General features: G+C 36.3%; 1 protein-coding gene across 1 annotated transcript in view; it reads right to left on the reverse strand.

Annotated features, from left to right (window-relative positions):
- The window catches only part of LOC140146805 (CMP-N-acetylneuraminate-beta-1,4-galactoside alpha-2,3-sialyltransferase-like), a 168,131-nt gene that overhangs the window by 58,159 nt on the left and 95,932 nt on the right, over window positions 1-14,040 (reverse strand). The window contains exon 6 of the mRNA XM_072168685.1: window positions 13,591-13,685. Within this exon, the coding sequence (XP_072024786.1) occupies window positions 13,591-13,685 (95 nt within the window). The remainder of the gene's footprint in view (window positions 1-13,590; window positions 13,686-14,040) is intronic.

Consider the following 14,040-nt stretch of genomic DNA (forward strand, 5'->3'; position numbering starts at 1 on the left):
TTTCAGGGCAAAAGTATGCAAAATAAAAGTACCCTGAACATTTAGCAAAATATTGGCAAAAATTACATATTAATGAGCATTTCCAATCCTTTTAGCTCATTAACTATATTGATTATTGACAAAAACAATAGGATACAAAGCAAATATGAATTGATATATTATGAAACCTGTGTGTCTGATTTGCTCCAAACAAAAGACATTTTGATCAGTGTACTTTACCCTACTCAATTAATCTATTTAAAACATGCTCAAAGCATTTCCTAATTTCTAGAAAATGCCACCAAATACCACCTTAAATTAAACAGAATGACTCATTGTCCTATTTTGACATGTTAACACACAAACTGAACTAGAACAAACATTACATTTCTTTACATTTCGTGTGATATCAATGTATATACTGTGCTTGAATTACAATGTTGAGCTGATGTTTAGCTGTAGACCTACTACAAAATTTTGCATTTTGGATAATAAGGATAACTTTTTGGTAATTTTCCACTCCTCCTTGTACTTTGATCAGCTCTTAATCGGCAGGCCTTATAACATCACAAATTAATATCAAAATATTTAATTTTGAGAATTGTCTTGTGACATCTCGCCAGAAGCATCCCAAATTTTTAATTCAAGTCCTATACTTTGTTGACTTCCTTTAATGCAGACAAATGGACCAGACAGGTCAACTAATAGCACTCTTAAGGTTAGCAACTATTTTAAACTGTTGCGATTTGGTAGTTCACAGCGTCTTGCGAATGATAGTGAGCTTTGGCAAAATTACATTGATCATTTCATAGCGATTGTTAGAAGAATTCAAATATCACAGATATACTTTTGTAAGTCCTGTGGTTCTTGAGTTATGTTGTAAAGAGGGCTGAAACAACAACACTTTTGTGAAACGTACATAACTCATTAAAAACAATAAATTAAGCAAGTTTTCAAAGTATATGATTGGTAAAATGAACCTATGCAAAACATGTAAGTGATATTTTTCAATAATATATTGATTTAGACAATGAAAATTGATTTTTCGGCTGCTTCGACCAATAAAACCTTGTCTACCCTTAACATGAGTTTACTTTTTGGCGTAGTGGTAAAAAGCCTAACATTTCCCGCCTATTACGAGCTGATCAAACTATAGTGCTTTAATTTTTACTTCTAAGAATTTAGGACATCAACAACCAAGTTTGCAAATTGACTGCAAAGCCACGGACAAAATAAATTTGGACAAATAGGCTATTTAAGTTGAAATCCACACTCCCCCTGTGGAAGGTTTAGCTTGAGTCTTTCACAGAGGAAGCATGTTTTTCAAATGGAATTGCATTGGTTAGGGTTAATTATTTTAAAATCTTTACACAACTGGAGTTATCTTCCACAACTGGAGTGAGTATTTCAAATGGAAGTTACTCAACTGTCTATTCTATTTTAAAATCATACTCCCTCTGTGGACAAAAAGTATTTGGAAGAATTGTTTAAATGGCCTAAATGTACTACTTCCCTATCTTGCGCATAATATGTATATGACACTGGCTTGAAAGCAGGTCACAGAACTATGCCACATTTAAAATTATGCTGTTTCCTCAGACAATGTGAGGCATCATTTCCAACCAACAGAGAATTTTAAATTGATAATTATGTCATGGTATTACATCTCACAACCTCTTGTCTCACTAGGATCCACAACATGCTCATCTATCAGGGCATATGACCATTTGATATTTAATACCAGCAATGTGAAAAAAAAGAAAGAAATAATGTAGTGCCAAAATAATGTACCCTTTTACGGAAGGAGCAAAGTTTAACAAGTTATAACTCCGCTACTGAAGTACGAATGTCAGCGGCGAATGTCAGGTTATTATTTCCCAGTCTTTAAAAAAATTGCAGGCAGAGGTGGGAATCGATCTCGGTACCTCCCGGTTAAACAGCACTGTGAAAGACCACTAGACCAACTAAATATCTGTTGTGAGATGTGTGACATTAATCTTTGATATTGCTTAATGGAACAAATCGCGGAATTAAATCAGTACTAAAAGAAATAGATTCTTATATAGCGGTCAAATTAGATAAAAGGGAAATATTTGTCCCTGCTCGAAAGAAAATATAGGTTAGAAAATTATCAAATAAATTTAAATTACAAATTGAGATTTTATATTTCTTTCTTTCACGAGGCGACATTATCACAGACAAACACTGTATAAGCTAAAAACTCGACGCTCATCACTAGATGCTGTCATTTAGCTCAATGGTAGAGCATCAGACTGCTGATATCAATATCGTTGGTTCGAGTCCTCCTGCCAGCAATGGTTATATTTATGATTTTAATGCTACGCTAAAATTTGTTCAATTTTTTTCGTTTATTTATTTATTTATTTATTTATTTATTTATTTATTTATTTATTTATTTATTTATTTATTTATTTATTTGTTTTTGTTTATTTATGTAAATAATTTGATATATTTGAAAGAGGTATTTGAGCAATTTTATAATCCTATGGGGTCATTTTGAACCCCACCCTCCCAACTTGCCAAACGCACAACACCTATGAGTTTCCCACGCGTTTGAACGGGAATTGGATTGCGTACTATTTCGATGTCTAGTGATCAAATTTTTTCATTATTTTGAGAAAATGATGTCAAATTTTCTATTCTATATTGTTTGGTAATAATGTCTTTTGCCAATAGTATGTTTAATGTTGTAATTTTGTGTTTTTGATCGCAAAGATCGGATATTTTCGTTCCCGATTCGAATTCTGAACCCTTCGCAGGGTGCCGATTTCGCAGAACTTTGACGATAATTTTGCCTTTTTGGACACTTAAATGCTTTCGATCCTTAATTTTGTTTCAACCGAGTCTTAAATTATCAAGCACAATACAGTTGGTACCACATTTATATACATTGATGAAATTTTAAAGATGTTTTTCAAGTTTCTAACCGGCGCAAATCGTTAAGTGTGTATTTTCCATTGACATCCAAAATGGCGTAAGCCAGTCATCACTATACATAGGTACGGCGTATATAGGACTGGCAAGCGAGTCTATGTCATCATCATAAAAATTTGAAATTCAGGTCCCACAAAAATACAGTAATTGTGCAAAAGAGGACATAAATAATTTCTTTCTGCAACCATAATGGGTCGTAATATATCACTAACCGCATAGTCCGAGGCAAGGTTCATTATTGTCAGGGTTAGGGTCTTAGGGTTAGGGTCTTATGGTTAGGGTTAGGGGTTAGGGGTTAGGGTTAGGGGTTAGGATTAGGGTTAGGGTTAGGGTTAGGGTTAGGGTTAGGGGTTAGGGTTAGGGTTAGGGTTAGGGTAAGGGTTAGGGTTAGGGATTAGGGTTAGGGTTAGGATTATATTCGTATTTATTATACTAGTAATAGTATATTGTGTGTATGCAGTTTATTCCGTAATCAATAAGTATCATAAACAAACACCTTTCTGGCACAGCTCTAATCATAGCACAGTCGTGTAGGCATTAGACTATGGATACAAAGGTTGTGGGTTCGAACCCCAGGTAAACCGTTATAGAATTTTAATTCTATCGATTTCTTTTTTATTTTATTAAGTAAGAGGAAATAATAATGGTAATAAACTCGTGTTATATCTAGCCTCATAGGCCTATTAATTACATGTATGTACTATGTGTTATCGCATTGTGGCCCATTATGGTTGCAGAAAGAAATAACGTACGCCGGCAACTAGACTACTATACAAAAAAATAGTATCAAATCTTTCCTGCTCAATCAATATAATACTTGCAAATAGATCATAGTTTACTAATCTAATCCTGTAATATAGACCTGTTATATCACCTGTATTTGCATGTAGAGTCTATACATGGTTTGTTATGGTAGGGATTAGTGTCCGATCTCTGTAATGTAATGTAAATGAAGCATATTGATATGCAGGAAGAATCGATCAGGGCGCTATCTATTAGGGAAAGATAAACACTATTCAAAATATCAATAGACAAGAAGAAAGGGATGTAGAGATTTGTAATTGAGTCATGCATGATTTATCAGAAGGTTCTTTCCAATTCCCAAACGTAATGAATTGAATGGGAGTGGGCCTATGTTAATACAAGCTAAACCCATTGGCGTTCGATAATGAACCCCACAATGACAAAACTAACCGAGTGTGTGGAAATTGCCATATGGCTGAGCGGTTTTGCGGCTCTCTCCGACCATCATGCACTCGCCCCTACACCATACAGTACTGAATACTTTCACCAAACCACAACATGAAATATGCTTTGTATTTTTGTTTGTTTTGTTTTTAATTGAAAGTCTGCTTTCCTGCTGACAATGTTTAAAGGTGGTATTGGAGGTATTATGGAAGTGCTCTAGCATTTATGCAAATTAGCTCATTAATTATGCAAATATGCAAATTAGGGAGTGGCTTCACTATATAATACATTAGAACATATTAGAAACACTTTGACCAAGTTTCAGGGCAAAAGTATGCAAAATAAAAGTACCCTGAACATTTAGCAAAATATTGGCAAAATTACATATTAATGAGCATTTCCAATCCTTTTAGCTCATTAACTATATTGATTATTGACAAAAACAATAGGATACAAAGCAAATATGAATTGATATATTATGAAACCTGTGTGTCTGATTTGCTCCAAACAAAAGACATTTTGATCAGTGTACTTTACCCTACTCAATTAATCTATTTAAAACATGCTCAAAGCATTTCCTAATTTCTAGAAAATGCCACCAAATACCACCTTAAATTAAACAGAATGACTCATTGTCCTATTTTGACATGTTAACACACAAACTGAACTAGAACAAACATTACATTTCTTTACATTTCAGTGTGATATCAATGTATATACTGTGCTTGAATTACAATGTTGAGCTGATGTTTAGCTGTAGACCTACTACAAAATTTTGCATTTTGGATAATAAGGATAACTTTTTGGTAATTTTCCACTCCTCCTTGTACTTTGATCAGCTCTTAATCGGCAGGCCTTATAACATCACAAATTAATATCAAAATATTTAATTTTGAGAATTGTCTTGTGACATCTCGCCAGAAGCATCCCAAATTTTTAATTCAAGTCCTATACTTTGTTGACTTCCTTTAATGCAGACAAATGGACCAGACAGGTCAACTAATAGCACTCTTAAGGTTAGCAACTATTTTAAACTGTTGCGATTTGGTAGTTCACAGCGTCTTGCGAATGATAGTGAGCTTTGGCAAAAATTACATTGATCATTTCATAGCGATTGTTAGAAGAATTCAAATATCACAGATATACTTTTGTAAGTCCTGTGGTTCTTGAGTTATGTTGTAAAGAGGGCTGAAACAACAACACTTTTGTGAAACGTACATAACTCATTAAAAACAATAAATTAAGCAAGTTTTCAAAGTATATGATTGGTAAAATGAACCTATGCAAAACATGTAAGTGATATTTTTCAATAATATATTGATTTAGACAATGAAAATTGATTTTTCGGCTGCTTCGACCAATAAAACCTTGTCTACCCTTAACATGAGTTTACTTTTTGGCGTAGTGGTAAAAAGCCTAACATTTCCCGCCTATTACGAGCTGATCAAACTATAGTGCTTTAATTTTTACTTCTAAGAATTTAGGACATCAACAACCAAGTTTGCAAATTGACTGCAAAGCCACGGACAAAATAAATTTGGACAAATAGGCTATTTAAGTTGAAATCCACACTCCCCCCTGTGGAAGGTTTAGCTTGAGTCTTTCACAGAGGAAGCATGTTTTTTCAAATGGAATTGCATTGGTTAGGGTTAATTATTTTAAAATCTTTACACAACTGGAGTTATCTTCCACAACTGGAGTGAGTATTTCAAATGGAAGTTACTCAACTGTCTATTCTATTTTAAAATCATACTCCCTCTGTGGACAAAAAGTATTTGGAAGAATTGTTTAAATGGCCTAAATGTACTACTTCCCTATCTTGCGCATAATATGTATATGACACTGGCTTGAAAGCAGGTCACAGAACTATGCCACATTTAAAATTATGCTGTTTCCTCAGACAATGTGAGGCATCATTTCCAACCAACAGAGAATTTTAAATTGATAATTATGTCATGGTATTACATCTCACAACCTCTTGTCTCACTAGGATCCACAACATGCTCATCTATCAGGGCACAGTTCTTTAACCCCAATACCTTTGTATATTCATTGAATGACCCCTGTAACTTGAGGTCAAATTTTGCACTATGATTGTTTAATTGAGGTTATTGAACTATGCAATTGGAATGAGGCCATTTTAGGTTTATTATGCATGACAATAGCCTTAAAAGCAAATCCACAGAACTAGGCTTCCTTGACTCCAAAACCTGTACAAAACTATGCTGCTTTCTCTCTAACTGACAAAGTGAGGGATCATTAATATAACACAAACTTTATATTGATAATTTTGTGGTGTTACGTCCTGGGGAGATGTACATCATCAATTTTTTGGTGGGAATGCTCCCCCACAATTCGGAGATGATGGGACTTTGGAAGCTGACGGCGTACAGGTAAAAGATGGTCTTTCTGAACTGTGAATGGTTCAAATTTAGGGTCTTTCTTAGCTTTCTGGTTGAAAATCACCTGAAAAAACCCAGAAATATGAGGAATGCGTAATTTTATTAGGGGTCTAGAGCTGAAATGGTCAATATCAGGGATCTTTCAGCACTAAATTTGGTCAAATTTGGGGGTCTTTTGCAGCTGCGCAGTCCCAAAACAGGGGTCTTTCCGGAGATGCATACCGGTATGGTCATTTGTGACACGATCAAGGAAATGAGTCGGATGTCGCTAATATTGATTTTGAGATATTGGCAAAGAAAGTGTTAAAAATTTTTTGTTCTCTATTGTTTTCAGCGATTGGTAAATTGACGTAACTTCGCAAAGAAAAGCCGCATCAACACAGGGTTTTCAGTTTCTGAAAGCTCTAAATGTCCTCATTACAAACAAATGTAAAACTCATTTTTGACTAAGGTCGACATGTGACTCATTCCTCTTGATCACGTCACATTTGTGTTACATGTAAGTGCCATCCCCAGGATTACATCTCCCAACCTTGTCGTGTGTGCATGACTTTCATAACAGCATTCTTTCTCATCTTAGTTTGTAGAACTTTACTTCCATTGACAGGTTTACATAACAATAGCTTAAAAGCAGGTCACAGAACTGTGCTTCCTTTACTTTTCAAAACTTTCAAATTATGCTGCTTCCTGTTTCATTGACAAAAAGAGGGATCATTAATGCAACAAAAACTTTATGATAATTATGTGGTATGTGGTATTGCATCTCATATCCTCTGTCCTGCATTTTGTATTGTAGCATTCATTCTCATCTAACTTGGTAGAAATCAACCAGAAAAGATACACTTCCCAGAATCCTTTGCAACATGACACTTCCCAGAATCCTTTGCAACATGATACATCTCCTCATTTCATAAAATTACCCTCCCATTACCCTGTACATGTTCCATTTGTTTTCACTTTAAGAGTAGATGGCTACACATGGGTCGCTAGTCAAGAAATAAACATACCGTATTGTTTGTAATAAACGCCGGGGGCGTTGCATTTTTCCAAAAGGGGGGCGTTTATTGGAAGTGAATTGTCAGTGAAAAAAGCTTAAAAATCGTGTTCAATTTCCCGATGGTGCTCCTATTAAAAGGAGGGATTTACACTATACATGATGGCGGCGCCCACAGAAAATGATATTTTCGTGGGGAATACAACAAAATTACACCTGTAAGTGCATGGAATTAGTGAAATTCTACCATAATTAGGCAATGAAATGGATGGGAGTTGAGTCATAATAGGTTTTGTCCATTCAATTTAGCGATCGTGACTGACATAACTGATGCAAGTTTTAAGCTTACCTACACGATATGTCATGGAAATGTTCACATTTTTGTCAATTTTTCACATTAAAATTGGAGGGGGGGCGTTTATTACAAACAATACGGTATTTTGCAAGATTTGGATGTGCTCTGTTTATTAAGGTACATTTCGTCACTATCGACCCAAGCTGCACTAGATAGCAAGTCAGTACAGAAATTTCAAATGGGAGAAATGCATTGTGGGAAGTGTAAGATACTTTCTCTGGTAAAACATTAGAATCATACAGATTTATATTGATATTTGAACTACTACTATTCCAAAACTACCTTGGGCTGCTCAGGTTACTGAAGATTGATTGCTCGATTCTTGCTTGCTTACTAGTTACTTACTTGCTTGATTGATTGATTGATTGATTGATTGATTGACAGAATACAAATAGTATAAACCCGGAAGTATAAATCAAAGAGTGTAGATCAATGCATTGGCTTACAAAAATACATGGCAGAAGCGCTGCATATAAAATTCAATTTCCATTCTAATACAAAACAAATATTAAAAAATAACATCTCCTGCGAGGCTTGCCTTCTATAACTTGAGAGCATACTTATTACTTTCCTACTTTAAATTGCCTGATGAATCTAGGTCAGAAAACAAGCACCATTAAGAAGGAAACGTCTAATAACCACAGAACCCCATTTGGCAAGCATTAACGCTCTGCGTACTGGCCATATATAGGTTTTAACATAAAAAGTTCAAGTTTTGAGATATTTTCTCAAAATATCAAGAGCTATCTTAGAAACCAATGAACCAATACTAGGCTTGTTTGTACTCATTTTAATACATTTTTCATGCTGATTCCAAATATGGTCATGAAAATTAACAAAATTTTAAATTAAAAAAAATTGAAACTTGTCGCCTGCAGTCGACACCCGCGTTAAGGGTATCTCCCACTCTAAACTCCCTGAGCAATTTCAAAGTTTAAAGGCGGCAATCAGTGCTTCGCTAGAAAATCTAAACAATCATTGACAATCAAAGTTTTGCATTTTAGTGTGTTAACATACCCGATAACCTGATAAGACTGAACAAAACCTAATAAGTGTAAACTGACACATTTTAGTCAATGTTGGAGAAGTCTTTGAAGTTTGAGTACAGACACTTGAAGCTATACTCACAGTAGAATAGTGCTTCAACACTGCTGTTGTCTTACTTTCTATAAATATTTTACTCCTTTATGCAGATCACTAATACGGATAGTGATAGTGCTTTAGAGGCAGAGGCGGTGCCACGGGTGTGTGGGGGAAAATGCCCTCCAGTCAAAACTCTCCACCCCCCAGTAAAACCCCAAATTTCCACTTTTTGCTGCAATTTTGCATAAAATTTGTTGATTTGCCTCCCCCTGTGCCCCCCTCCCCCCAAAAAAACCAACCTGGTTAAAAAGGGTATTTTGTGACTTACGTATTCTCCAGTGGCGTAGATTTCTTTTTGACATTGGGGGGGATGAAGTGGGAAAAAAATCTTGAAGTATAGTCAATCCAGCACCCTTTGGCGACCGAATTAGTTTATGATATAAATGCGCGCGAAAATGTTTGCTATTTTGAAGCTAAACTGATGAAATATGGTGTAAAAGTAGATTAAATGCGCGCGAAGCGCGCGAAAATTTGAACTTTTGGGGCTAAAATGGGGAAATATGCGGTTAATTTGGTCAGAAACCCATTATCAGGCGTCAACATTGGGGGGGGATGATTGTATGGACCATCCCCCTGGCAAAATATTGGGGGGATAAATCCCCCCATCCCCCCAGGATCTACGCCTATGGTATTCTCTTTTAAGGTACTAGTGCACCTGCAGCTGTTAGAGCCCTGATGCTGTGAGAGCACTGGCATGATAGCGATACTGTTTGACCCCAGATGACCTTTGACCTCAGATGACCTTGGTGTAATTTTTTTCATGCCCCCCTCATACAAAGGATTCCACCTATCAAGTTTAAGCCCAATAGGGCAAAGTTTAAATTAGCCCCTACATGACCTTTGACCTTGGTTGACCTCAATTTTGTTTTATGCATATATTCCCCTCACATCAAGGATTCCACCCACCAAGTTTGAGCCCGATAGGACAAAGTTTGAAATCCATGACCTTTGACCTTTGACCTCGGATGACCTCCATATAATGTTTTTCATGCTCCCCTCATACGAAGGTTTTGACCCACCAAGTTTAAGCCCGATCGGACAAAGTCTGAAATTTGACCCCTCCGTAATGACCTTTGACCTCGGTTGACCTCGATTTTATTTCGCGCATTATATTCCCCTCGTATCAAGGATTCCACCCACCAAGTTTGAGCCCGATCGGACAAAGTTTGACATTTTGACCTTTGACCTTGACCTCCGATGACCTTCAAAACCACATGGCCAACATGCTTTTCCCAATACCTATCTATATCCGAAATTTCAGCGCGATGCGTCGAAGCGCTGCAAAACGCATAGCCGGACAGACAGATAGACAGATAGATAGACAGACAGATAGAGACCGCTTATTATTTTATTAGTACTAGTTCACCCGTAGCTGTGAGAGTAACTGATGGTGATGCTGTTTGACCCCTGATAACCTTTTTGACATGTTCCCATCATATTGAGGATTCTTTTTACCACTTTTAAGCCTGATTGGGCAGATTCTAACATTTGACCTCATATGACCTTTGACCTCGGTTTAATTTTGTTCATGCTCCCTTGATATGGGAAATTACTTTCACAAAGTTTAAGCCAAGTCTGGCGAAGTTTAAAATTTAGCCCCTGGATGACCTTTGACCTCAGATGACCTTGACTAATTTATTTTTGTGCTCCCCTCATACGAATAATTCCAGCCACCAAGTTTAAGCCCAATCGAGCGAAGTTTAAATTTAGCCCCTCAATGACCTTTGACCACGGTTGACCTCAATTTTGTTTTGCGCATATATTCCCCTCGTATCAAGGACTCCACCCACCAAGTTTAAGCCTGATCGGACAAAGTTTGAAATTCAAAAAGAATTTGCAGCAATGAATTCTGGGTAGACATTGCGTTGTTCACTGATCACAGGTGTTGTGAAATTTTCTGACAGCCTGGACAGGTGGACTTCTTTTTATGCATTTAACTTATGCACTTGACTGCTTCATGCTATCCATTTGAGGGAATCATTTACATTTCCCCCTAGATGACCTTTGACCTCGAGGGGCCCTTCAAAACCACCGGTCAACAGGCTTTTTCCAATACCTATCCATATCCGAAATATCGGATCAATACGTCGAAGCGCGGCGAAACGCATAGCCGGACAGACAGACTTCGCTCATTATTTTAGTATAGTAGATAGATATGATTCAATTTTATCTTTACAATTGACTTGTCAGTGAGGATTATGTGCCTGTGCAGGCCACTGTTGCAGAGCCAGTTTTACCATATGTTTTACTCACATTCCAACTCATTTTTCTTACTCACATTACACTCCATATAATGATGCACTTTTGTATCCCTGATTGAAAACTGTATCCCAATCCTACCATGAGACATTTTAATTAGGCCAACATTATATTTTTTTTAACTACATCATGTCGAGAACAGAAAACATAATCCACTTATCAAACTACAATGTATTTTTTCACTACATCAATGAATATACACTTGTGAACTTTGATAGGAGAGTTGAGACTATGATCATAACATTAGAAACTATGAAACTCATCCCCCTTAAGATATCAAATGTTTTCCACTCATGAAGTCAGTCACTCAAATTCAATTAATTAGTAACATTTAGCATGTTTCTTTTGAACTCATTTTTCTTTCGCAAATTGAATTAATTAGAAGCATTTAGAATACTTCTACGTGTCTTTTGAACATATTTTTCTTATCAGAAAACAAATGTCAGCTAAGTAAGAAACATAATTGGGAAAATAGCTCTTAGATCCAAAAATAACCTGTATCAGCCGTTTGCAAATAAAACATTAATGAAGTGCCTTTCAACCTCAATATCTGCAGGCGGATGATAATTGGTGCTGTGAAATTTCATTATTTTCATAACCTTTTTTTGCAAGTTTGTTGGAGTGTAATGATAAAATGATCAAGTAAAGTCACTAAAACATTAAAGAGCTCTTATCATGCCAGAATTTGTAGCAGTATTACTCTTTCATGATTTAGAGCCTGGTGAAGAAATGCGTGCAATTAAAGTTGCTTTTTTATGCCGCCTAAACGTTGTTCATTTATAAGAGAACTTGTTGTGATCACAAGATGATCTTAGCCTGTTTTGTATCTTGCTATAAGGTTACATTACTATTTACAGTTGAATCTACTAGGCACTTGTCTTTCATGTCTTAAGAGAATTGCTAATATTTTTTCAAGTCACATACTTTTTGTTCTCACAAACAAAGGCTATTCCAGTTGAAATCCATACACCTCCTGTGGAAGACATGACAATAATCTTCCACACAGGTGTGCCGGGTGTTCATTCCAAATGGACTCATTCATTCAGGTAACCCCGTTTGAAATTTACACTCCCTGTGTGGAAGATTACAGTTATGTCTTCCATAGGGGGTGTGTGGATTCAAACTGGAATAGCCTTATGGAAAAGACTCCCTGCGCAAGTTTGGTTATGTGCATGTTAAATTCTGCTATCACTATGGACCACAATGGCTTCATCCCAGTGGCATAGTTCAATAACCTCAATTAAACAATCATAGTACAAAATTTGACCTCAAGTTGCAACATATGAGTTTTTGTACCCAAATTTTCAAAGGTCATTCAACGAATGTACAAATGTATTGGGGATAAAGAACTGTGCCTTGATAGATGAGCATGTTGTGTATCCTAGTGTATACATTGTAGGTTTTTGATGACATTAAAGGGGCACTTCATGATCCACAGCCTCTATATGATCCTCCTGCAAAAAAGTTTAGATATATTTATACATTGGCCGGGCCAGCGCAACCCCTGTGGCTATCGGTCAGTGATCAGTGGCACGCGAGGGGTCTAAGGTAGGAATCCGGCGCGTAGCATGTGACTTCTTTGTTCATCTTCTCTTCTTTTTCCGATAGCAAAAAGCAGTGTTCAGGTTAATGACAAAAGCAACTCATCATTTTGAACACATATTAGGTGACAGTCAATGGTGTTGATATCCAATTATCTGATGATGAAACTACCATGTAATATCCTGTTGAGACTAAATATTTTTGCAGCTTGGGACATCTGACCGACTGACTGTGATTTCCATCACCTTGTAAATTTTATATCCAGGATTCCGAATATGTGATGCAATCGAGAGATATAAGTCTTTGTGTTGCTAATATTGATTTCTAGTTATTAGGTGCTCAAATTCTTTGTTTCTTAGTTTCAGCAAATGATAAATTGTCTAACCTGATGAGAAGTTCAATTTTGGTTTCTGAATTACCTGAATTACCAAATCCAATACGTGGAAACACACAGTTGATCTAATGTGAGTTTCCAATCATCCTCAAGCTAGATAACTTTCACAAGATCCACTGCAGGGACTGACTTTTGAGGAGAGTGAGAGCAAGCGCTTTCTACTGCTCTCCTCAAATCTGATATAGGAGAGTGATTTTTAGCTCCCCTTAGTTGACTATTTTTTCCTTACATATATTGTAAATGCTCTAAACAGCTCTCCTTAAAAGCTCCTGAAGAGCTATTTAATGCTCTCCCGCAAATTCTAAAAGACAGTCCCTGCCACTGTATGCTTCCTAGTATCAAACCCATGACCTCTGTCCTTCTAGGCAGGTGCACTTACCTGAATTATCAAATCCAAATGGGGGAGGGTACTTTAATATATGAGGAATGTGTATAAATCTTGCATCTATAAAGGCTGGTAAACTAGCATTAAACCTGCAACAAGAAAATCAAACAAGAAAACAAATTCTTCATTATTTTTGAAGGAAAAAATATCGGTAAATTTTAAACATACAATAATGGTAATGTAAGATATGTTGTGGGAGCTGGTGGATCCATATTGTATGTTTTTCTTTCCAACCACTAGCTCTAGTACAGGAAATTAAATTTACGGGAAAAAACAAATTCTTCATTATTCAAGTACGATTGTGCTATTCCATTTAAAAATAAATCCACACTACCCCTGCAGAAGATTTTGCTGAAGTCTGCCACAGAGGGAGTATCAATTTTTAATGGAAAAGATGATTGGGTAACTTCCATTTGAAATACTCACTCCAGTTGTGGAAGATAT

Source organism: Amphiura filiformis, chromosome 2 (genome assembly GCF_039555335.1).
Source record: "Amphiura filiformis chromosome 2, Afil_fr2py, whole genome shotgun sequence".
Taxonomy (NCBI): Eukaryota; Metazoa; Echinodermata; class Ophiuroidea; order Amphilepidida; family Amphiuridae; genus Amphiura; species Amphiura filiformis.